The sequence below is a fragment of the Mirounga angustirostris genome, unplaced genomic scaffold (assembly GCF_029215605.1).
Source record: "Mirounga angustirostris isolate CCGP_5_RB_7025 unplaced genomic scaffold, mMirAng1.0.hap1 SCAF_8, whole genome shotgun sequence".
Classification (NCBI taxonomy): Eukaryota; Metazoa; Chordata; class Mammalia; order Carnivora; family Phocidae; genus Mirounga; species Mirounga angustirostris.
This window is the reverse complement of record NW_026991716.1, coordinates 36,224,761-36,250,980: the sequence shown is the minus strand read 5'-3', so window position 1 is coordinate 36,250,980 and position 26,220 is coordinate 36,224,761. Positions and strand designations below refer to the sequence as shown.

At 45.3% G+C, this 26,220-nt stretch overlaps 1 protein-coding gene across 3 annotated transcripts in view; it reads right to left on the bottom strand.

Annotated features, from left to right (window-relative positions):
* Positions 1 to 26,220, bottom strand: part of DAAM2 (dishevelled associated activator of morphogenesis 2) — a 125,662-nt gene that overhangs the window by 33,626 nt on the left and 65,816 nt on the right. For all 3 annotated transcript variants that reach the window (XM_064597575.1, XM_045866832.3, XM_064597576.1), the window contains exons 2-11: positions 21,263 to 21,489; positions 15,494 to 15,583; positions 12,354 to 12,428; positions 11,811 to 11,905; positions 8,605 to 8,938; positions 7,668 to 7,778; positions 6,376 to 6,479; positions 5,166 to 5,232; positions 3,986 to 4,103; positions 1,826 to 1,964 (exon numbers count right to left, since the gene is read on the bottom strand). In XM_064597575.1, coding sequence (XP_064453645.1) covers positions 1,826 to 1,964; positions 3,986 to 4,103; positions 5,166 to 5,232; positions 6,376 to 6,479; positions 7,668 to 7,778; positions 8,605 to 8,938; positions 11,811 to 11,905; positions 12,354 to 12,428; positions 15,494 to 15,583; positions 21,263 to 21,430 — 1,301 coding nt within the window. In that variant the 5' untranslated portion in view covers positions 21,431 to 21,489. The remainder of the gene's footprint in view (positions 1 to 1,825; positions 1,965 to 3,985; positions 4,104 to 5,165; positions 5,233 to 6,375; positions 6,480 to 7,667; positions 7,779 to 8,604; positions 8,939 to 11,810; positions 11,906 to 12,353; positions 12,429 to 15,493; positions 15,584 to 21,262; positions 21,490 to 26,220) is intronic.

The window sequence follows — 26,220 nt, the reverse complement described above, 5'->3', positions numbered from 1 at the left end:
AGCGACTGCCTTCGCTCAGGTCATGATTCTGGAGCCCTGGGATCGAGTCCCGCATCGGGCTCCCTGCTTGGCAGGGAGCCTGCTTCTCCCTCTGACCCTCCCCCCTCAAGTGCTCTCTGTCTCTCTCATTCTCTCTGTCTCAAATAAATAAATAAAATCTTTAAAAAAAAAAATAGTGTAAAGAGTTAATAGAAAACAGAAATAAAAATCAGAAATAAAGCTGCATTTTGATTACTTTGCTAGTTGCACTTGTCCAGCATACCAGGTAGGATTAACTACATCAATACCCAACTACTTGTGCAAATGAAAACAGTAGCATGAATAGTTCAAAAATCATTTTCTACCTGGCTTTGGAATGTGACACCATGAATACTTGAGAGCCAATTTATCTCCTTAAAGGGCAACTGGACATTTATAGCAGCATTATTTACAAAAGCCAAGATATGGAAGCAGCCCAAGTGTCCATCCATTGGTGAATGGATAAAGAAGATGTGGTGTATTTATACAATGGAATATTATGCAGCCCTAAAAAGAATGAAATCTTGCCATTTGCAATGACATGGATGGAGCTAAGCAAAATAAGTCAGTCAGAGAAAGACAAATACCATATGATTTCACTCATAGAAGGAATTTAAGAAGCCAATCAAATGAGCAAAGCAAAAGAGAGAGAGAAATCAAGAAACAGACTCTTAACTATAGTGGACGAACTGATGGGTACCAGAGGGGAGGGGGGCAGAGGGATTGGTGATATAGATGGTGGGGATTAAGGAATGCACTTGTCATGATGAGCACCGGGTGATGTATGGAATTGTTGAATCACTACATTGCACACCTGAAACTAAAGTAACACTATATATTAACTAACTGGAAATTAAAAACTTAAAAAAGAAAGTTAAGTAAAAGTTTAAAATTAAAAATTAGTGTGTTAACATAACTTCAGATAATTGATGTGACTTTAAACTTGGTTCTCTGTATTTCTCAATACACAGGGTCAAAGATAAGCCAGACTTAGGCTCTGACATCCTTGTCTAACAGTCTTAGTTAATTGCCATGCTCTATTTCAGTGAGCAGCAAACTTTCTCTAAAGGGTTAGAATAACTATTTCAGGTTTTATATGCCAGGTACAGTCTCTGTCACATATTCTCATTTGTTTTTAAAAACTTTTAAAATGTAAAAACTATTCTTAGCTCATGGGTCATACAAAAGCAAGCTGGAGGATTGTTTAGCCCACAGACCATTGTTAATAAGTTTAAATTCTTCCTCTATCTACTCCACGCAATGGATCATTAAAAGCTGAGTACAGGGGCACCTGGGTGGCTCAGTAGGTTAAGCGTCTATCTTCTGCTCAGGTCATGATCCCAGGGTCCTGGGATCGAGCCCCACATAGGGTTCCCTGCTCGGTGGGGAGTCTGTTTCTCCCTCTGCCTCTCCCACTCCCCAGTTTGTGCTCTCTCTTTAGCTCACTCTCTCTCTCTCAAATGAATAAAATCTTAAAAAAAAAAAAAGCTGAGTACACCCCTATAAACCTGTGCTGTTGAATATGGTAGTCACTAGACACGTCATATCGCTATCTGAATTTAATTAAAATGAAATAAAATTTTAAATTCAGTTCCTCAGTCACACTATCCACATGTCAAGTGCTCAGCAGCCATGTCTAAATGGGGCAGATGTGGAATATTTCCATTATATCAGAGGATTCTATTAGACAGGTGCATTTGGAGACATCTGGTTTACAAGAGGGAGCAGAGGTTTCACTGGTGAGAGTCCATGCAGGAGAGCGAGAGGGAAGGAGGAGGAAGACAGGTGAGAGCTGGCCACTGCTCACATGTTGACGATGTTCTTGACATTGAAGTTCTCCAAGGGAGCCAGGTCAGGGTCCACACCCCTCTCATCCTGGAGGACAATCTGCTGAAGGATCCTGTCCAGGAGCTGCCACTGCTGGAAATAGCCACCGTTCCGCTTGTCTGTGAGGACAACAGGCATCATAACTTTACTGAGCCCTGGAATCCCCTGGGGCCCTGCCCTAGAGTCACTGCCTGGGCCCAGGCTGATGAAGCATGCCCTCTCCCTCCCTTCATAAGCTCCCAGTCTGATGGGGGAGGCAATAATGCTACTGATGCAGATGCTGATCATGGAGATTCACAAATGCAGTCATTTCCTAATGATCTGCAACTGACTTTCTATGAGTGTATCAATCCTCTAGACACATTTATCTACTCCCTGAAGTGTTCCTGGCTGCTTTTCTTCCCTATAGGTACCCTGAGTAGCCTATGCCTTGGGAATGCAAATTGCCTTTTCCATTATCTAAAAAAAAGCACTTTTCAGAAAGTAAATCTGCTCCAAAATATTACCTGCTAAATAATGAAGTCTCCAGGGAAATTTAAAAAAAGAAAATGTTTTAGGATTATCTATGCTGTTGTTCTACAGTGAAAGATGAATGGAAACTCATTACAGGTATGCACTAAGAGAGAGTCAGAATAGGTTGGAGAAGTGCTAATGGAATCCAGGCAGACTTCTCAGTGAAGGTGACCCTGAACTGTGAAGGCAAAAGTTTGTGTATGGTTCCTGACCTCACAAGGCCCCACTCCCATCCTCTGTAATCATGGTTTGTTGGGACATGGACTTTCTTTTCATGTGCTAGCCACAAGCTCCTCTTCCTCAGTTCTTGATCCCAAGTACTTTGTCTCAACTGACCACCAAAGGAGGTCAACCAGGACAATGCTGACCTCCAAAGTCAAACCATAATGCTTACAAGGTGGAAGGTCATGTCAACAAAGCCCCATTTTGAGGCAGAAGAGACACATTGACACTGCCCATGGAGCATGGCGCATAAGAACCTGATAGAGAAGTCAGGTTTCTCAGGGACTTCCTATGTCTTCCGTGAACATCTCTGTACTGAGCTTTGGAGAACTGATAGCTTCCTGGTCTAGGTCACTGTGTCCTGTTTCCTTTCCATCACTTCACTGACATAGACATTGCAATGTGGCATAGTTTTCCATTTACCCTCCACCCAGAAAAACAGGGTAAAGCCAGGCCACTGGCTCACAGAAGTAGAACATGTTTCATCTAAGGCCGTGAACCCAAAGAAACAAAAATTCCTTCATATGTTCAGACTCACCCAGCCTCAAGTTCATTCACTATAAATCGGATATAATAATGCGCACTCTTTAAGTCATTTTCAGGTTTAGAGACACTGTGCCAAAGAGCCTTGCATCATGCATGGCCCAGAGCTGGCACATAGTAAACTGTGGTTATTGCCACCATCACCATGAAAACCAACACCACCATCACCACCAGTAGACAGTCTGCCTAGGTTGACCATCATGGTTGTCCATAGTAGTCTTCCAAGTGTTCAATTTTGTGAAGAGCTTAAATACCAAATGATACAGTTACCGCTCATTTCAAATTGCATGCTGGGGTGGCTATTAGTGATTATATGTAATTTATCCAGTCACTGCACACACCTGGATCTTAAAGAGCTTAGCATCTGCTAAGCTTAGATGCTGACATCTGATATTTGCAAACAGAGGCAGGGGCAACTGTGTTAAAGTGGAGCTCACAAGGCTTAGATGGGGGGGTTGATAAAACCTTGAAAAAAGTCATGCTCAGTCTACATCTGTACTATGCCCCCAAATGCAAAGCTTCTTTTCGGAGCTCCCCAAGATGACTGATCACTCCTCTGTCATAAGCTGACAGCCAGAACTGTTTGACTTTACAGTGATCAAGCTACTGCTTGGTAGACCAGGACATTAGCGTTCTTCAGGGCCAAGTCCACAGCTTCTCCCCTGGGTGACAGTGGAAGTCCTGATCCCAAAGAGGGAGGCAAGAACAAGGGCCTGAGTCCTATGGCCAGGCCTCCTGGGGACATGTGCAGAGACAGACTCAGTCAGACTCACCAACCCAGGGAAGCCCTGACACCTTGTCTCAACCTGCCCCAGGCCAAGGCTCAGGCCAGCTGAGGAAGTGGCAAATGTGGGCTACTCACAGGGCATCTGCAGGCAGTGGTGTAGAACAGATAGCAAGTAGGGGTAGGCCTCAGTGTGCTTTAGCTTCTTGTGGATCAGCTCAAACATCTGGGAAGCACTCTTGGTGTCGATGTGGACCTGAGGGAGTAGAGGGCACAGTGAATGGGGAGGGGGCAAGCCGTGGAAGAAGAGGGGAGAAAACCCTACTTCCATCCACTGAGCCCCATTTCCCAGGATGACATTCATTCTCCTGCTTCTGGCCCAGGCTTCAAAGGGGAGGCACAGAGAAAAGGAGGAGGGAGATATCCTAATTATATGAAGCAGGATTTCTCAATCTCAGCATATTGGCATCTTGGACCAGATCATTCTTCGTCATGGGAGCTGTCCTGTTCATTGTAGGCTGTTCCACAGCATCCTTGGTCCATATCTATCAGATCCCAGTGACATCCTCCTTGCACTGGTTGTGATAACAAAAATTGTCTCTAGGCTTTGCAAATGTTCACAGGGGGAGGAGGAAGCAAAGTTACTCCTGGTTGAGAACTACTGATTCAAACTAAGGAAAGGGGACAGTGGCATAGATGATTCAAGGACCATGTAGCGTAGTTCCACACAAGCTGGGTTCAAATCCCAGATCTACTCTCTCATTGTGTGACCACAGGCAAGCTAATCTCAGTCTCCTTATTGTAAATCCAGGGCTTATGTGACAATGTAATGGGATGGTGCTTGGTGACTGCAGCACCACCAGAAGTAAGCTTCTATTTGAATAGAGATTTTATAATACAATATTTAAGCAGCAGAATTGTGTATTTTTAGGGTTATTGAGGCTGAAATGAAAAGGCAATCTGCTTTGTGAAGCATGATCTAGTTAGTGGCAGGGAGAGGGGACTCAGGAAATTGCTGGCAGGCAGGGGTAGAGTAGCCCAGGAGAGAATTTGAAACTAATAATGTTTAAGGACCGGCCCTCTTTCCTTTGGGGGTTGCAATCTCCCAGCAGAGGAGATGCCCTACCAGGTAAGGCCTGCCAGGTGAGGCCCTGCAGAGCCAACACACTGCCAGGTTCCAGAAGTAGGACCTGTCTATAGGACCACTCACCAGGGAAGCCAGCCAACACTGGACCTACCACAACATGGGATCTGGAGAAGAGGCTGTGGGGCCACCTGGGACCCCACTGCAGTTGCCCCATCCCTGTAGGCTTCTCACCATGTCAAACCTCCTGGCTAGCTCCAGGTCATCCTCATTCCGGACCATCTCAAAGAAGTCTAAGTGCCTAGATATGATGAGGGGATAGAGAGAGTAGATATTACTTCTAGGATGTCCCTGTTTGAGGGTTAGCCCCTTCAACTCCCCAGTGAACTAAATCTGAAAGCTTAATTCAGGTGATGCCAAGGCAAAACCAGAAAGAAGCCACTGGTCTGTAGGCCAACTCTCCTCCTTTATAGAATCCCATGCCCCTTCTTCCTCAGGGAGGCCAGCCTAGAGTCCCGTCACCTTAGATCAGGCTTTCTCAATTTTGGCACTATTGATATCCAAGGCTAGATTTTCCTTGGTTGTGGGAGGCTGATCTGTGAGATGTAGAAGGTTCAACAGCATTTCTCATCTCTACCCACTAGACACCAGTAGCAGCCCCCACCTTTCAAGTCATGACAACAAAAATGTCTCCAGGCTTAGCCAAATGTCCCCTGGGGGTAAAATCACCCAGTCAAGGACTACTGCTCTGCCTTCACCAGCGTTCTCATACTGTCCTCATGTCAACCTTCAAAGCCAGTCTCTCTCATTTTTCACCCCATCCACTCCCCAACTCCACTTCAAAAGGGCCAATCCTGTCTCCCTTAAGACCCAGCGCAATAAAATAGTCTGTACCAATGGGACAGAACCAGAGGGGACAGATAGGAACTTAATTGGAATTAAGGAACACATAGGAATTTAATTGTGCCCTTTAATCAATAAAGGCTTTTATGGCTTCCATTTGGGGTGGGGCAATTTCCTTGTTAAGCAGCAGTGCTCTGCAGGATGTTTAGTATTCCTGGTTTCCAACAACCAATACCAGTTTGTGTCTCCCAACCAGCCAGTCTAAAAACCAAAGGAACACCCCTATGTGTTTCCAAAGCCCCCCCACCTCCACCCTGGGGAAGTACTAACATTGTTGAGGACTACTGGTTGGGTCCACCTGTGTTTAACATCAGAGATGAGAAAGCAGGTCAACAAAGAGAGCAGGCAAGGACATAGGTAGGATGTGGGACAAGGGGGTGAGAGCTGTCCACCTCCCCGACACAGAGCTGATTCTGAATTAATACTGGGTATGACAGGTGGTCTCCAGTGGGAAGGGCAGCCTCCTTGAAAGTCCTGATCATCCCCAACTGAGGCACTGTCTCCATATGTCTGCAGTGGGGACAGGTGGCTTGGGCCTTACTTGTCCAGGATGGCATTCTCGTGCTGCCGGAGTTTGTCAATCACAGGTTGGATCCCCAGCATCAGGAACTCATACCGTAGATGAAGGCGGAACTCCAAATTATCCTGGGGGTCACCAAAGGAGGACCAGACTTATTGGCTTGTGGCTTTTCCACAAGAGTCCCCAGTAGACCCACTCCATTGTCCCACTACATCACCTGCAACAACCCATCTGGAACTGCCTCAAGTCCAGAGTTCCAAGAAAGGGCAGGAAGAGACATACTAGACCTTGTTATTTATTCCCATTAGGTTTCCTGCCTCACTTCCTTCAAGTCCCTTACCGTTTTTCTCAGCCTTTGGCATCAAAGAGTGGCACCGTAAAGTAATGTAGACCATAAGCTTTGATTTCAGACAGATCGTGATTCAAATCCCTGCTCTGACACTCACTAGTTTTGTGATTTTGGGAAAGCCTTAGTTTTCTCATCTGTAAAATGGGAATGATATTACTGAAAGGGGTGATATTACATTAAGAATTACCTGATCAAGTATGGTTACCAACTAATCAGAACAGATTAGTGTAGCTAGTATTGACAAGGGTGATGTCAGCATCTCAGGGACAGATTGTTCTCCCAACCCACCTCACCTAACTTAGTTCATCAGGACTGGTTGCAAGAAAAGTGTGCTGGCAGAAAAGAGGGAAAAGTAGAGATCATTAAATTGCCCCTTTTGACCTTCAACAAATTGACCTTGACTGGGGCATCTGATTCTCTTAGAATTTGGGGAGTTCATCTGCTCTTCAAGTTCATCTTCGGCTGTTGCTATTTTTACAGTCTGAGAATCCCATTCTGACCCCACAGTAAGGAAAATCAGAAGCCATACCTCCTAACAGAAGGTGCTAGAGGGCATGACCAGCCAACTCAGAAACCAGTCCAGAATCAGGTCTTTAGAAAACTCTAGGAAGAAGGGCCTACACTTGCCCTCCTCCCATAAATGATCCCCCACCACCCTAAGCCAGCATCAGCCCGCCAACGTGGGGTTTGTCCAGTACACACATAATGCACAATGCTACCCATGCAAGAAACTCTCCAAGAACCCCTCATGACTGCAAGGTTCATGACAATCTATTCTTTCTCAGCCCCAAGTGAAGGAGGCAAGAATTGATAGAGGTAATCTGAAGACAATGATGGTAGTGGCAGCCATGCCAACCAGAGGTCTTGGCCCCTTCCCTCTACTACATCCCCAGGAGGCACTTGCACACATTCCCCTGGGGCCAGAAAGTCCAGGAACAGTAAGAGCAAGGACAAAATGCCTCACCTCTCCAGCTCCAGCATTGAGGACAGCGTTGATGAAGGACATGATAGCTGTTTTCAGATTCACTTCATCCCGGTACTGGCCCAAACTTCGGTCTAGCTCATTCAACAGTGTCTGGTTGGAAAGGCAGGACAGGAGAGGAAGGTGGGCTCAGGATCCTACAAGTCCAGCCTCTGTGCCTGTGTTACCACCATTCTAACCCCACGTGCTTGCTCTACCCAATCTATCTAGCTTACCCTGGTCCTTCCCAAAAGCTCAGCTTTTTCAAGAAGCGTCCTTTGCCTCTCCATACCTCAATCTCAGTCCTGCCACTCACCTCCAGGGCTTAGTATATTTTGTAGGGCCATGCCGAAATGCTGCCTCAGCATTTTAGAGCTGTTTACAGCTCCAGCTGCTTATAGCTCATAAATCTTCCTGCCCAGCTCCCTGACAGCATGGACACTGCCTTTTACCTCTTCTTCAAAGGGTCAGGGGTCACTTTCTGCACAGAGTAAGTGCTTCAAAATGTTGGATGACAGAATATACAAATAGCCTATACTGGTAGATAAACCATAGCACTTGCAGTGACAGTTTAGATCTATTGGTATTTACTCTACATAAGACACTTTATACTTACTATCTCATTACTTTTCTGGGGCAGATCAGGGAGAAGAAAAGAGAATGGCTTCAGTCTTCAGCACTGTTCTTGGGGTCCCCATAGTAAGCACTGGCCCAGGCATAGGGCTTAAAATCTTGGCCCCAGCAACCGCATTCCATTTAATTTCTGACTGAGCCGCTGTGACTCATCAGGCACTGGGCTCAGAGATGTAGAGCCATAGACTAATAATCCAGCCTCAAGGAACCCACGGTCTAGTGATGCGTCCATTTCCCCAGCCAAACCCGTATCTCTTAAGGTCCCTTATGTCTTTTTATATAAGCCCTCAGCTAGGCGCCCCCTCACCTGAAAGCGTGTCCGCTCAGCTGCATACACCTGGTAGTGGAGCATGGCCTGCAGCACCTTCTTGTGGCCGCCAGGCACCAAGCACACGGCACCCAGGATCTCCAGCACGGCCACCTTGGTCTTGCTGTTCTCTGTGCGCAGACTCTGTGCAATGGTGCTGATGGCCTCGGGCTGAGCCAGCACATGTGCTCGGCCCTGGGAGTTATTCATCAGAGCCTTGATGCAACCAATGAGGGAGGTGTGGATGCGACTTTCACAGGTGGCGTGGTCCATGCTCCGGAGGAAATTCAGCAGACAGGTCAAACCCTCCAGCTCAATGAAGCGTGTCACAAACCTGTCCAGGCCAGCACCATTAGCACAACAGGTATCCTGAATTTGCCTATTATTCTGTATACACTTTGCAAATAGTTACCCCGGGACCCGTATAACACCATGTCCCATCTATAGCAGCCACTTGGTTCATTTAGTGAGTTTATCTAAGGCACTGAAATCCTATCACCCTCGCAGGAGACTCGTGCCTTATTTGCACCTTAAATATCGTGCATTTGCAGGCCACTGACTGTCAGTTGCATAGCTGTGATGGTGTATGCATGAAGAGAACGATTGCAGTAATTATTACTATAATTATACTGTAATTATAATGGCTGTTAAACCTGAAAATTCATCTCCAGAGAGATGTCAGAAGACAAAGTGGACTTCCAGACAGGGGGGTCACCAGGGGTCACTGAGTCATGGGACCAAGGCTGGGGAAGGCGCTCTTCAAGTGATCCTTAAGAAAATAGCTATCTTGAATATTAACAGGAAGCATTAAAAACCATTTAGTTCAGGGGTTCTTAACCTGGAGTCTGTGTTCCCCTAAGGGGTCATGGATAACTTGCAGGGGTCTGTGAACTTGGATGGGGAAAAAAAGTTACACTTTTATTTTTGGTAACCTCTACCTGAAATGTATCATTTATTCGGATGATGAATGTGGGCAATAAACTACAGTGGTAATAGCAGAACCTGTGACTTTGTCACCCAAAGAAATCAGCTGTTTTCATATCAAATTATAGTTGCTGCAGGTGTTGCAGACTATCACTTCCACTCATCAGCACTTCAAAATCATGGTGGTTGCTAGTTCTTTCTGCTTAAGGCTTAAAAAAGCACATTAATTGTTATCTCACAAATGTTTCATATTTGGTAACTGCATTTCAATTTAATTGGTTTATTCTTCATCTTACCTATTTTATTATTTAAAAATATCATTCTGATAAGCAGTCAATAGGTTTCATCTGGTGCCAAAGTCATCCATGGCACATGCACCTTCACACATGCATACACAGAGAGAGGCTTAGAACACTGAATTTCGTAAAACAGTAATGACCTAAGGAAATGTCATAAATGGAGCTGAGGGAACCATCGCATGTAGTTAATACTTTTGGCCCCAAGTGTATTTGTGTATTTCCATATTATTATACAAATATGTCTACAAAATGAAATATACTCTAAAATTAAGTCTTTAAAATAGGTACTATTTGTTTCTATTATATGCTTTTCTGTATTCTGCAGAATTTCCACCATGACTATGTGTAACTTTTATAATCAGAATTTTATTAAGGGAAAGAAAAGTAAATTGAAGTGGGAGACAAACCTGGCAAACTTCCCTCAACCCTTCTCCTCGATGTCCTCATCCTTCCCGCACCCCCTTCCTACAAGCCCCCCCACCCCCTGAACCACACGGGATTAAGGTGCTCTCATTCTCCTGAGGCTCTAGTTCCAGGCTCCCAAAGTAGAGAGCTCAGCCCAAACCACACACACACACACACACACACACACACACACACACACAGGTAGACCAGTATGCTAGTAAACATTTAACAACTGGCTCTCTGAAGAAAGAAAAAAAGGCCTGATTATAGTGTTTTTCAATTTCCACAGTATAAATACGCCCAGCAAAGTTGATTTCAAGCTATCAATGTGACATCATTGAACGTGGAGTTGGGAAGAGGTGTAACATTTATAGTACAGATGATCCTTGAATAACACGAGTTTGAACTGTTTAGGTTCACTTATATGGGAAGTTTTTCAATAAACACAAGTACAATACTATGAATAGATTTTCCTTATGATTTTCTTAACAGTTTCTTTTCTCTAGCTTACCTTGTTGTAAGAATACAGAATATTATACATATAACATATAAAATATGGGTTAACCAACTGTTTATGTTATTGGTAAGGCTGCTGGTCAACGGTAGATTGTTAGCAGTTAAGTTTTGGGAGAGTCCAAAGTTATATGCAGATTTTCGACTGCATGGGGGTTGGCACCCCTAACATCCACCTTGTTCAGGGTCAGCTGTATTTCCACCATGTATATACAATGAATATAAACTCAAGAGCATATGTAACAGTCAAGAGCATACATAAAACTAAAATGTAGTAAGAACATTAAGTAATTAGGGAGTGAAAAGTTTCAAGTATTTATTACTTTTGTTTTTAGTATGATTTATTTAGTTTTAAGTTTATATAACTTATATTCTAATCATAGCTATGTTTAACAAGCAGCTTACAAAACTGCTGAAAATTTAACAGTCGGCTCCCACAAGGAGCTACAAGCCAGCTCCCAGGCACGAGGAGAAGCTGTGGCTCTTGGCCCATTTTGGACCTTTGCGCAGTATGGCCTGGGAAGGGGGAAGTGTCCTTCTTCTCAAAATCATCCCCTTTTCCTGGCCTGCATCACTCCTCCTCTAGGTGGTGGAATCTCATCCACAGACACCACATCTCCCCCTAGTGGCTGGAGTATCTCTTCTTCACGCTGCCCTCCTCCCTGGCTGGGGGAATTAATTCTCAGAGCTCTTTCTTACACACCTTGTCCATAAGGCCACCTGCCCTGCCATTCCGTTCTCCCAAGAAAAACAAGTACCTGCCCTCAATTTCTGCTCAGATAGCACTTCAGGACCTGAGGTTTATGTCACATTCCTCTGCTCTCTGCCTTGGTCCCCCACATGCCCATCCTCTGGCAGCCTCCCAGCTCCTCAGAGAGAGGGGTTGTAGGAGGCAGGAAGTGGAGCAGAGTGCAGGGAACTCTAGGGGATGTGGTGGTGGGGGGATGGAGCTGGCAAGGGGACTGGGATGGGAGCAGAGCATTGGGTGAAGCTTCAGGAAGTTGAGGGGGACTAGCAAGTGAAGGGGTGTGGAAGGAAGGGGGAAGGGGAAACACAATGAGTCACCTCATGGGCTGTGTCCGGAGAGCTGTCTTCAGGTCTTCCACAACTTGGTTCCTCATCTCCGTCTCTTCCTCATCAAAGGCATACAGACTCTGCATCTGAGGTAGGTGGAAAGGGGCGGAGGTCCTGCTGGGCTGCCTGAGCCCCAGCTCCCTGCATCCCCCAGCCCAGGTGGGACCCAGGAGCCACCCTCGACTCAGGAAGGGTGGGGCCTCAAGGAATGGTTCACTAAGAGGGTCAGATTCTGAGAAGACCCAGGTTCCAGTCCTAGACTTCACTTTCCTCATCTGTGGAATGGGAGAATTATTGGCTCAGCCTGTTTCCCAAGACTGTGTGAGATACAATGGCTAATAAATGTTCATATGGTTGGGGGCCTCTAGAGTCACACAGAGAAGGGAGGGATTATGTTTTAAAAATCTCAGGAATAACTGGAAAGCTGCTGATCCCCAGCGAGGGGGTGTGAAGTCCAGGGAAAGATGCGGGATGATCAATCTCCCCCATGGCTTTTCCAGGTGGGGTGAGGACAGGGGAGAAGCCATTGCTCACGGCAGCCATGGAGTTGATGCGGTCGATGTAATAGTCAGGCCAGCTGGTCGCCAGCTTGTTGGGGTCCTCCTGCTCCTGGAACAGGAAGAAAGACTGTATGGACCACCTGGCAAGATAGGCCCATGGCCTGAGGTCCTGAGCTTCATTCCATGTCAGCACATTCACTTTCCAGCCCCACCCAGACAGGGATTACTTTGAGGAAGTTACAAAATCTCTCCAGGCTTCCATTTCTTCCTTGGTAAAAATGCAGATAGTGAACACTGACTCTTGTGACCGGCCAATGACATGGGCAGGAATCACACAGGTATATGCACTTTCAGTGAACAATATATATAATTAAAAATAAATTCTTTCTTTCCTGTTATATCTGTTCCCTCTTTGTTTGCTTCTTAATAAAATATAATTTTATGTCTGTTGAACCTAATAAAAATCTGTGCATATATTTTATATATCTGGTTTTTCAAATTTTACTTTCTAATACCATTCTCATTGTATTTTACAAAAGTATTGGTTTTTGACAGTTCGAAATTTTAAAAACTTGGTTTTTTTCTCAGATTGTTTGAGAAGCACTGATATAAAGCATTTGGTGCAGTTCTTTGGCACATGGTAGGCACTCAGTGAATAGTAACTTCACTAAAAGACAGAAAGAGACTCCCAAGCCCTGGGTATTGGAGAGACTCAGGAGGACTCGGTGTAGCTGGGAGGCAGAGCCCAAAGCACAGGGCCTTTGGCCCAATCCTCAGGTTCCAAGGGAAAGCCTCAATTCCTCCCCAGGGATGGGCAAAGACAATGAGAGTCAGTGTTCACTATCTGCATTTTTACCAAGGAAGCAATGGAAGCCTGGAGAGATTTTGTAACTTCCTCAAAGTTATCCCTGTCTGGGTGGGGCTGGAAATATTTATTCATGACATGAATAAATATTAATGTTGATTGAAGATCTAGCCCTCTCCTTCAGCCAGTGACTCTACTTCTGGGCATTACACACACCCTGCTCCTTCCTGTCCCTGTCCCATTTGGATGTTCCCCTTCACCTGCCTTCTGCTAATCTCCTGCTTTCAAATCTGCACAAAAACTTAACTCCTCTTCCAGAATCTTGCTGACAAACTACCTGTCTGCCAGGTGACCTGGACTTTGCCCTGCCTCCCTCAGCTATATCTACTAGCTTCACAATTTTGTTTCACAAAATCCAAATTTTAGACCAGTGGGAAAGCTGCCTGCATTTGGTCTTTGTGATTTCACATGGCTATATGTTAACTCTTCGTGACTGAAACTCCCCAATTCTATCTTCTGGCCTTGGGGAGGGGATCACAGAACCAAAAACAAATGCACCATCAAATATATATTTTCCTGTCTTTGCCAGCTCATCATTTCTCCATTCCATATGCATTAAATGAGCACCTACTACATGCCAATCACTGTACTGAGCCCTGAAAGTACTGAGCAAAAAGTCAGTCTCTGTCTTCCATAGAATAGTCTAGTGTCAGAGTAGGGTGACAAATGCTTTATGGTCGAACTGTCTATAGTGGGCTGTGGAAGCCCAGGGTGGGGGCATCTACAGAAGGCTCATGAGGGGGGCTTGGAGAGGACAGAGTTATTAAAGATTACTGAAGCTAAGACAGGTGGGGAAGATGTTACAGAGGAAGCACCACATGGCAAGAGAGGGGTATGTGAAAGTGTGGGGGGAGATTACATGTAATCTGGTTTGGAAGGTAGAACAAGATATCCTTACATTTCAGTATTTTTTTTTTTATTTTAGTTGTGTAAGAGATCAATTTACAGGAACTCCATAGTAAATCAGTTTGGAAAGTGGAGAAGCATGAGACATGATTAACTACTCCTGAAGTTAATTTTGTACTCCCTCCCTCCTATGACTTGAACTTTTTCAAGATCATCTTTCTCACAATGAGAGTCCTGGACACAGCACATAGTATTCTGCAGGCGCCTAATAGATGTGCATCAAGTATACTAGACTAGTGTGCACAGCCCCTGCATCTTACCACAGGCTCTTGGACTTCAGCATGCCTGGGTTTTAGCAATGGTGCAGCCACTGGCTATGATTGGCTGGGACCTTTGGGTGAGTCCACTGCCTCCCTAGGCTGTCCTTGCTTCATATGCAGAAGAAAGGACTAGACTGAATTGCTTCTCAGCTCCTTCCAACTCTAGAATGGTATAACAATCTAATCCTCCAATTTTATAAGGTCGTGAAACCCCAGCTGAGACAAATACCCTGGGTGAGAAGAAGAAGAAAAGAGCCATGAACAAATAAGCTCAGGGAACATGAAGGAGCAACAGCTCAGAACTACCCCAGACCTGCCTGTCTTCTCCCAGTGGGGAGTAGGTCCAAGCCTCTGATGCAGAAATAACTGGGTCCTAACTCCCAAACTCCTATACTCTGAGGTCAAAGGAAAAAGCTGTTAGTTTGAAAAATTGGAGGGTGGAGGGGAAACAAGGAAGATGGGCCAAGAAAGAGAAAGGCTAAAATAGAAGGGGGGCAAGAGAGATACAGACAGAAAGATGGGTAAGAGACACACAGATATGGAGGAAGACCAAGGGAAGCAGAGGGGAAGAGACAAGAACTAATGAAGCCCCAGCTGGAGCCTGGCACACCCCTTCCTTCCTAAGGAAGACCATAGCTGGGAGACTGACGACATCTCTTAATGAAGGAGAAAAGAGGGAGGAGAGGGTGGGGAGAACGGGTACTGGTGTGTGACCTTGATATACCTGCTGCCCTGTGAGGCCGAGCCTGGGACGCGTGGGAGCCAAAGATCCAGAAGAGGCCACCCCTGCCCCAAACAGCCCTTACAACACAAAGCTGCCCTTGGGTATGGCACAGGACAACATGCCCTCCAGGCAGGCAAGGGAAGGGAGTATAGACTTATCATCTTGGTATCTCCTTGACCCAGCCCCACTCCTGGAGCCCAGTGGGCACCTGCATCAAGGATCTTTGAAAACCAGAATCTCTTTCCCTGTCAGCTCCATGAGAGCAGGGAATTTTTTGTCCTGATTTATTCATGCCACTGACACCTAGAACGACACTGGTATATAATAAATATCTGTTGAATGAGCGAGAAAGCATAGAGGCAAGAGCTGTGCCAGGCTGGGGACCCTGAGGTGGCAGTGGAAGGGGTCAGACATGGCACCTTCTTCTTGCTGCAGTAGATCTGCCATTTCTTCTCCGGAGGCAGTGCAAACACAGCCTCTCGGTTTTTGTCGGTGAGATCCAATTCATCCTGCAAAGACAAGAAATATGTCTGAAACCCAAAGATGGTTGACATTAGAATATTCAGTGCTACAGGAAATCGCAATTTCCCCAAACCTATCCCTCAGCCTACTGTCTCCCTCCAGAGAGTATCAAAGTATGATAGGGCAATTCTTCTGCTAGAAATACAGCCCTACACCCCCACCCCCATTCCCTTATATTGACCCAAGCCTGGGCTGCTTCTATCCATGCTTCCCTTACTTCCTGTCCACTCCCACTTGTCTCTACAAATCTGCTCTCCTCCTCCAGGCTCCCTGTTCCCTGCACATCTCCTTCCTGCATTGCTTTGCTAGTTCCTAACCATCTTGCCCTGGGTTTCTGCTCTTCTTTCCCTTGTCCTTCTTAAGCTTGTCAACATCATAAGTCAAGGCCTGACAAAGCACTCAGTCTACAGATCTAGTTTCTGCCTCATCCTGCAAGTCTCCCTGCCCTTTGAGTTTCTCCCCCAGAAATTCTCTGGCTCCCCCCAACCTTGGCCTGTTCTTGGCACAGGGTGAGAAGAGCTGGTGAGAACAAGCTGTATAACTCTCCTGGCAAGAAGAGTATGCCATTAGAAAGGGAGGTTCTGATCTGCTTCCCGTGCAGGTGTGCCTGTCAGAGGTAGCTCCTCCACCCACACAAGGCTGGGGGCTCCACCACACTAATCCACACTTCCCAAGGAGTATAATTGGGTAGTTCTGATGTCATCAAATTTAGGGTTGTTCTAGGAGAGTCACTGAAGGTTTGGCTGCATTAGATGGCCTCTAAAACCTCTCTTACTGAAGACTTTCCTCCTGTGATTCATGAGCTATGCCAAAGCTCATCAAAGAAATAGATGGGCCACAAGAAATGTAGCCTGCTTTTCGACTCAATTATTGTGAGAGTTTTCTTTTTTTAAACAAAAGCAATACTCGCATTAAGACAATAAAGCATACTATTAATAATCTTTATCTTTTCAAAAATGATAAACAGTGAAAGTAATATCTAAAAAAGTATAAGGGTCTTAAATGTCAGTATCTCTTTTCCCTATACTTTTAAGGGAGAACATTGAAGACTTTCCTTTACATAGATTAGAACTGTCCAATAGAAATATAATGTGAATATAATGTGAGCCAAATGTATTTTTAAAAAATTTCTAGTCATAGTAAAAATTAAGAAGGAATTGGTGAAGTTAAATTTAATATTTCATTTAACCCAAAATATCTAAAATATAATCATTTCAACATGTAATCAATAGAAAAATTTGTGAGTTTGAAAAAAAAGAATATAAAGAATGTAAGTCATCAAAATATGGTGTATATTTCACCCTTATAGCTCCTCTCAGTTCAGACCAGCCACATCTCAAATATGTAGCCCCAAGTGACTATAGCTTCCATCTCGGACAGCACATACAAAGATAATTTGAAGCAATACCCATCAGTTCATCTGCCTTTGGAAATAAAGACTCCTACAGATCTAATGCTAAACAAAGGTTCCTCCCTAGAATCACTCTCTACATATCCCAGTAACATCCTCAGTTAAGATTCCCAGAGCCCCGCTTGAAGTTTCTAGAGTATTTCCTTTCCATGGTCAGAAACAGAAATCAAAGAAATAATAGATATATATGTACCTTACGCTTCCCAGGGCAAACTGCATCTCTTCTTCTTTTGCTTATACAGTTAGTTCTACCTGGACTACCCTCCCTGACCACCCACCCCATGGGCCCTGGTCTAATTTATCCAGGCTCAAGGTCAGCCTCTTCTAGCAAGGCTTTCATAGCCATTCCCAGGTAAGACCATCTTTCCCCTCCTGAACTCCAGAGCAGTTACATTCAAACTTGGATTCTGGTTACTTACGCACTTATCTTTTCTCACCAGTGGTCTCCGTCACTAAATTAATGGGTATTTCTTGGTGATTTGGCTCAGCCCAGGTAGCCTATGACTAACTGCAGACCATTCACTCCTTATTGAATCTCCCTGGGTTTCTGCAACAACCACACTCTCTGACAATCCCTCTTGCTTTGCTCTATGTTCATCTTAGGCTCCCTTGATGTCTTCTTGTCTTCTACCACCAAATGTTGAAGTCCCTCAGGGGTCCTGGTGTCTCCTTCCTGTATGCTTCCCTAGTAAAGACTTCTCAGCCATTCCCAAGGACTGTTACTACCCCAAACTCTCTCAAACCTGTTCCTCTAGCCCACCAGTTTCCTGAGCTCCAGACCCTGGGACAAAACTGCCCCCTGTGCTTATCTATTTTGATGTCCCTCAGGTACCTCACACATTTATGTAGTATCACTATGCACCAGGCACTGTTCTAAGTGCTTAATGTTTACTCAATAAACTTACAACAACCCATTTTATAGATGTGGAGATTGATGCACAGAGAGAATATGCAAACTAAGTTCATCACCCCAGTTCTCTAAACCTGAGTTTCCTCTGGCATTTCCTGTCTTTTACAGGGCCCCAACATCCACTCAGATCCTCATATCAGAAACCTGGGTGTTCCCTGATTCCTATTCACTCTCCAAGCCCAACAAGTCCTATATTTCCTCCTAAATAGCTTTTCAATCTGTCCTCTCCATCCTCACTAATGACATTTAATCCAAGCCACCATTCTCCCTAGCTTGGATTGCATTAAAACCCTCCTAATGTTCTACCCATAACTCTTCTTCAATAGAGTACCCTGAATGGTCTTTTGAAGACCATCCTGCTTTGGTGACTTTCTATCACCCTTAAGATTGCGTATGAAATCCTGTTACTCTCTCACCCATGGTGAAACCCTAACGGCCCAGCTCTTTTCTGGCTGGAGACTCTCACATATGCTGCTTCTCCTATTGGGGACAACCCTCTCTCATTGCTCTGCAACCCCATTCACTTCTGCAGCCATCACACTGCCTTTGGATCTCAGTGGAAATATCACTCTTCAGGGGGACCATTGTGACCCTCAGTTGAAAATTAAACTCCCTGCTAGACATTGCTGCAGGCCCATGAATGTCCCCTTTCCAAACACTAACTACACTTGTCATTACTGTTCAAGATCAGTCTTCTCTATTAGATTTTACGTCCTTGGAGGCAGGGCCTGTGCCTTTTGGTTCATCACCAAATCCCTGGGACCCGCATAGGGCCCAGCACATAGCAGGTTCTCAAGGAATATTTTTCATTTGTTTGCTCAAAACTGGCTCAATGTTAGTTTGCTCCGTTTGTTTGCTGATGCTAGTCTCCTTGCATACAAGACTTGTGTGACTCATCTTTTTTTTAAAAAATATTTTATTTATTTATTTGACAGAGAGAGACAGCAAGAAAGGGAACACAAGCGGGGGGGGGGTGGAGGGAGTGGGAGAGGGAGAAGCAGACTTCCCACTGAGCAGGGAGCCCCATGCGGTGCTCGATCCCAGGACCCTGGGATCATAACCTGAGCTGAAGGCAGACACTTAATCACTGAGCCACCCAAGTGCCCCCTCATCCTTGCTTTTGTCAAAGTACTTTGTAAGGAGTCCTGCCCACTAAAGATGCTCAATAAATACTTGCGGAATAAAAGGGCCAAGGAAAGGAACATTCTTCATCCTGTCCTTCTTTCAAAACTCATGTGCTCTGTTCAAGAAAATGTCCATGCTGTGATAATATAAGAAATATATTTTTTATCTTTGTTCCCAGTTCATAGCATAAACTTTCCAAATTCCTTGGAATTTTATAAGTGATAAAATTGACAGGAACATCTTTTGTTTCTGACACCGGGCTCCTAAATCCCTTGGAATTTTCTGGGTGGCAGGAGCCTCTGTTCTTCTAGTGAAGCAACTCTTGGTGAGACCCTGGATACCTTCACAGGGCTGGTCACCAGAAAGATTAAGCCTTGATTAGAAGCCTAGAATTTTCAGCCCCACTTCTCAAACTCTGGAGAGAGAAGAAAGACTGAAGGTGAAGTTAAAAACCTATCATACCTACATGATGAAACCTCTATAAAAACCTCTAAGGGACAAGGTTCAGAGGGCCTTGGGGTTGGTGACCACATTCACATGTTGGGGAGATGGTGCACACAAATTCCACAGGACAGAAGCACCTGTGCTTGGGACAGGACCCTTACCCTTCTGGACCTTACCCAATGTACCCCTTCATCTGGCTGTTCATTTGTATTCTTTGTAATATCCTTTATAATGAACTGGTAGTAGTAAGTGAAGTCTTTCCTTATATTCTGTGAGCCATTCTAGCAAATTATCCAACCTGAAGAGAGGATCATGGGAACTCCCGACTTGTAGCCAAATCTCTCTGAAGTGTGGGTAACACGGGACCTACGGCTTCTGACTGGTGTCTGGGTGGAGGGCCGTCTTGTGGATCTGAGCCCTTCTTCTGTAAGGTCTATATTAACTCTGGGTAGTTAATGTCAGCATGGAGTTAAGTTGTAGGATACTAGTTGATGTCTGCAATGAACTAGGGAATTGTGTGGGGTGGAAAACCAACACATTTGATGTCAGCAGTATTCTGAATTAAAAACAAAACAAAACAAAACAAAACAAAACAGATCCTAGTAGTACTAACACCAATCAGGTTCCAAATGTCATTGTATATTAGTAAACACTTCGTTCTCTCCCATCTATGCTCCATCCTGAGGAAAGGATGAGGGTTTCCTGAACCTGAGTTCAGAAACAACGAGTTTCCCTGAGCCTGATGTGACGAGGAAGGTGGATAACTTTTTTGCATAACCTGCATGGTCTTATCTTATAGTGGTCCAGTTATTTGGAAAGCTAGATTGCCTTAATCATAACTCATTATCCAATTCAAATATGAAATCCCATTTCAAATCACATAGCATTTTTTCTCTGCTGGCTTGACTACTGGCCAACCACGAGAATGAATGACCAAGAGCTAGAGGTAGATGAATTTGTGCTTATCGCTCTATACAGGGTCCAGCCCTGAGTCCTGGGCATGGGTCCTACATCCTTGATCTGAGAGTCTCCTTTGCTTTGTCTCACCACCAGACCTCCAAGAAGAGGAATCATGCTTCTTTCCTGTTCTCTTTGTGGTCAGGGTATAACTTCACATACTCACTTTGTGAGTGGTTCTCACAAAGGTGTAGTGCTGCCCTAGTCTGAATGGGCATCACATAGTCAGGAAGAGCTGCTACCGGTGTAAAAGACAGAGCATCCACCTGCCATAAGCTAGACATGGGATATAATCACCAGCCCTGAACCAGGCCTGAGCCAGGTGCAATATGGACATCTCTACCTCCATATTTCTAGTCAATCATCCCCTTCTATGAGGACCTGGTATCTGCCTACAGAACACCACTCTGTCCCTTGTTCCTGTATGAGGTGGAAGAATCCCAGGGAAGTTCCAGAGAGCAGAAGAGAGAAAGGTGTCAAGTGTTCTGGTATTCTTTGAAGTGCTTCACTGCCTTATTTCACAAAAGCCTGGACCTCCTTCTTTCATGATGGATTAACTGCTGTACCATGAGGTCTAGAATCCCTTGGAGATATGAGGTAGGTCCATTCTTCTGGGGACATATTTCATGGTATCCACACCAGTAAATGACTTTTTTCTCCCTCACATCTGCATTGTCCTGATGGGCCCACCCTCACCCCAAGCAGAGTTTCATAGGTAGAGATCCCAGCACATAGGTCCCCACCCTCTGTCCTGCTCTGTCTGCTCCAGAATCCCTCTTCCCATTGTCAACACTCTCCCTTCCTTGTCCCTTTACTGACCACCAGCTCTGCGAAGCGGACATTGAGCTCCTCTTGGTTCGGGATAGGACTTGAAAACTCCATATACTGCAGAGGGTGGTTGTCTCGGAGGTTGATCTCAGGGAGGCCACTGCCCCCAAAGCAGCACAAGAAGCCCAGGCCATGGCGGCTCCTCTTGCGGGGGGCCATGGTCACTCCAGGCCAGGGGGGATAGTCAGCTGGCAGATGCCCTAGGTCCTCATCGTGATCTGGACAGGAGAACAGACAGCACAGAGTGGTCAGGCAATGGCAGCCAGGTAGGCAGGGACAGTGGTCACTGAGCTACCATAACTTCTTTGCCGAACTGTTAGGAGCCCTCAACCCAACAATCAGGCCTGCCCTCCCTTCTTTCACAGCTTCTTTCTGTTCCCTCCAGCTCCTTCCACCTGGAGGATTCCCTCCCCATCATGCCCTCCAGTGTTTTCTGCCACAGACATTTTCAGATTCTCCTTCCATGCCCCCAGAGAACAGAGGAAGGCGGTAGTCGCAGAACGTGAATTGCACCTTCTCCATGATTGTACAGATGGGTATCCTATTCCCTGTACTCTAGCAGAGCCATTTTCAGCAGGGCCAACTCAGTCACTAGATTCATTTTAAGGTGTACAGATGCCTGGTTTAAAGGTTTCATCCAGTGGGGAGGGAAGGGTTGAAGTAGACTGGCAGGAGAGGTAGCAAGCTAATTTTATGGCATGACTCCTAGGGAGTAGAGGATAGAAATCTTCAGAGACTCGCAGGGTTTTCTGTCCAGTCTGTTGTGCCAAGCATGTTTGAATGAATATGAAATATCAATAGGACATGGGCTCACCACCCATCTATCTAGAAGGAGAGGTAACCTGGGGGAGTCATCAGAGTGAACCCTGAGAGGAAATGGGGCTGATCATTGGAACAGTGTTCAGCCAATACTGAAGGAAATCTGGTCAGATTTGTTTTCCATACCAACCAAGAACAGAAGACACCACTTTGGCCAGAGACCAAAACTCATGAACACCCAACAGTTGAGTGGTCATTGTAACAGAAAGGGTTAAGTTTTTAGCTTGCCACGGGGAGAGCCTCATTCAATGGTGCCCCGGCTTGGGAAGAAACACTGGCCAGCCCTAGTCATTGATGCCACATAGCTTCTAGATAAAGCCTAACTACCTGCACATAGGCCTCCCAAAAGGGTTAAAACCACCCTTGACCACTACTGGTTCCTAAATGTGCTTTCAGATAACCTGGGTGGGTTCAGGAGAGCTTACCCACAACACTGCTGCCCAGCCATGTTCTCCTCATTCAGTATTTGCATATCTTAATTTTTTTTTTTTAACATAAAAAGGATTCTGCCTTTTTCTCTATTATTATCACAGGTCTGGGGTCAGGATTTTTTTAATTATAAAATACACATAACACAAAATTTATCATTTTAACCATTTTTATGTGTATAGTTCATTACATGCATTCACATTGCTGTGCAACCATCCTTACCATCTATCTCCAAAATTTTTTCATCTTGCAAAATAGAAACTCTGTACTCATTAAACAATAATTTCTCATTTCCCTCTCCCCCAAGCCCCTGGCAACTACCACTTTACTTTCTGTCTCTATGATTTTGACTACTCTAAATAGCAGTATGACTAGAATCATAGGAGTAGAATCATATAGGATTTGTCCTTTTGTGACTGGCTTATTTCACTTAAAATAATGTCTTTAAGGTTAATACATGTTATAGCATGTGTCAGAATTTCCTTTCTTTTTAAGGCTGAATAATAGTCTTCTGTATTTATATACATTTTGTTTATCCATTCACCTATAAATGGACACTTGGGTTACTTCCTCCTTTTGGTTATTATGAATAATGCTACTATGAGCATGGGTGTGCAAATATCTCTTTATGTTTCTTCTTTCAATGCTTTGGTATGCATAGCCACAAGGGGTCAAGATACTTTTGAGTCTTGACTCTAAGCTATTTCTCCTAGATTTGGTCATTAACAGAAATGTTCAGAATATACCCATGGTCTTTACCCATACCATTGCTAAATGTGTTGACCACAACAAAGGTATAGACAGACCCAGATGACATAGCTACCTCATCTGGGAATGCCAAAGAACTAGTAATCAACACTCTCAGGGAACAGTCCTTCAACCATCTTGGAATCCATGAACCCATGCTCTTATCTAGCCCTCTTTTCTATAAAGACACTATAGGAGATTTTTCCTGAAGCCTTGTGGAATTTGGGGGTAGATATACCAAATCTAAGGCATACCTCAGAATGGAGCTCTAGAGCCTTATCAGAAAAAGATAAATGTGTCATAACTTGCTCCTAGTGAACCCTAGGTAACTTCTGGAGAACAATGCTTTATTTCCTAAACCCTAACAATCTAGCTAGTAACAGTCTAATCTGATCAGGCCTCTCCTATAAGTCATGATTCATTTTAATTGTCATTCTAGAGCTGTTTACTGGCTCCATTTTATCTTTCTTTATAAACTTTGTGACAGGCTTTTTAATAGACCCAGGAGAGCCTCAGTTAATACACTGAAGTGGTCTTGTATTATTGGTTATCTTTTTTGTGTTTATATATTGGCTCTCCACAGGTATAGTGAAGACTTCCTGAGGGCAGGGGCCATGCTTCCTGCTTCTTTGATACCCCTCCCATTTCTATGGCTAATAAAATACCTTGCACTTAGTGGTGCTCAATAAGTATTTCTTGGTCAATTAGGAAATGGTCTGTGCTCATGGAAAAGACAGGCCCTTGTCAATCAGTCAAGAAATATTAATTGAAATCTCTGACTCCTAGCAGTTGATAAGCAATCAGGAACCTTTATAGGGAATAAGGCAACAGCCCTGAATCTGGGGATAGGGGAAGAAGCCAGTGGCTAACTCAGCAATCCTGGTACATGGTGGCAAAGACCTAAAATAGGCTGGGAGCTGAGGAAAATGAAAGAGGAAAGGAGGCTTTTGGGGTTTTCTATGGGACTTGATAGCTAGTAGCCAAGAGTGGGTGAGACAAAGCCCTGGTCTCTGACTATCAGGCTTAGTAAAGCACCAATTCTGCAGGCAGATTGGGGTCAACCACCCTGGGGGTCACCTCCCCATTGTCAAGTTTGGCATAATGCTGCAGAGTACAGACCAATCCCCTTTGTTTCTTCAGCCTCCAATATGCAGCTGCAGCTGGGGGAGAGGCTGTTTTTTTCAGGGCACAAAGCATGAGGACTCTCCCAGAGGCCACAGTGAGGCTGAGTTGACAGTATGATGGTGTTTGGGGGAGGGACGAGCTGATGTCTGGGAGGACCTGTGAACTTGCTTCCTGCCTTCACCTCCTCAACTTTTTGCTCCCTAGTCTCCATCCTTGTCTGTCTTTGCTCTTCAGCTCTTGAGCCAGACTTTCCTAGGAACAATCAGGAGTTGGGGGCAGGATAGGCATACAGTTGGTATACCCTGTAATAGTCTCACACCAGCTGTTTACAGCCATGACTGCTCTGATTGCTCGGTGCCATGCCATACTTGCCATTATATATGTTTTAACATCTTCTCTGAGTACAGGAAGTGAGGTGGTGTGGCCTCAGGAGGACGGGAGATGGAGATACTGACCTTCCAAACAGGAAGTACCGTCCCCACAGAGAAGAGCCTGAGCACCAGGGGTAGTGCTGCATATTTGCCCTTTTAAGGGGTTGCCTGTTTGACAGCTCCCCACTATGCTGATGTTTCTGAGGGTGCCCTACTCCCAATGACCCTTTCTTAAGTCTGTTAGGGCCCCACTTGAACATCGAAGACTAAAACCACAGGCTCTCAGCTGGAACCCATGTAGCTTTACAGCATAGATCAGAAAATTGAGGTCAAAAGAGGAAAGGTCTTTTCTGAGGTCACACAGCTAGGGACAGAGCTGGGATTGAAACCCAAGACGCCGGTGTTCAAGCTAAGGTCTAGAGCTCGTCTTCCCATGCCAGCGGCCCCTTTCCCCATCTTGCCCCAGCCCGCCCCCCACCCCCATTACTTCTCTCCACCAGAGAAGACCAATCTCTGCAGCTTAGTTTAGAACTATCTCCAGTCCTGAAGATGCTGTCCAGGCCGGAAGAGGGTTACAGAGATCCTGAAGACTTCCTTCTTCTCCACTGTGAGGAGGAAGGCTTCTGCCCTCATTTCTCGCGCATCCTATTCTTAGGGCTCCTTCACCCCAGCAATTTTCCAAGTCAGATGACTGGGATTTGACTTCTGGCTTTGCCTTCCCAGCTGGGTGACCTGAAGCACATTTCTCAGAGCCTCAGGTTCTATGACACCAAGATAATCACAGCACCTTCCTCGGTGGGCTTCAGTGAAGAGTCAGAGCAGTAATGTAGATAAGATGTCAGAGCATACTGGGCATTCTCTAAAGGAGGCCAGCACTGCTGTTGTGACTTCGTTATCATTATTGCCTAGCCAGGCAACACTTACCCTGCCCAGACAGAGCCTGCAACCACAAGCCCTTTCCAGGCACAGCTGGGACCACCGAGACCTGGCATTGTAGGACTCTGCCCAGCCTGATTTAAGAAGCCACCCAGCTTGGGGGGCAGAGCAAGATGGCGGAGTAGGAGACCTGGATTTCGTCTGGTCCCAGGAATTCAGCTGGATAGGGATCAAACCATTCTGAACACCTACAAACTCAACAGGAGATCAAAGAAAAGAATAGCAACAACTCTCTGAACAGAAAAGCAACCACTTTCTGGAAGGTAGGACGTGCGGAGAAGTGAATCCGAGGTGATATTCGGGAGGATAGACGGCGGGGGAGGGGGCCTCCGTCCGCTGCTTCTGGCAAGTGATAGAGCCCTGGAGCACAAAATCAGAACTTTTAGAAGTCTGCTCCGCTGAGGGACGTCGCTCAGTAGCTAAGCGGGGGGTGGAACCCTCGTGGGACAGTGTGGTCTCAGGACCCTCGGGGTCACAGAAAGACCAGGGATGCCTGAGTGCGGCAGAGCTCCCAGGTATTGG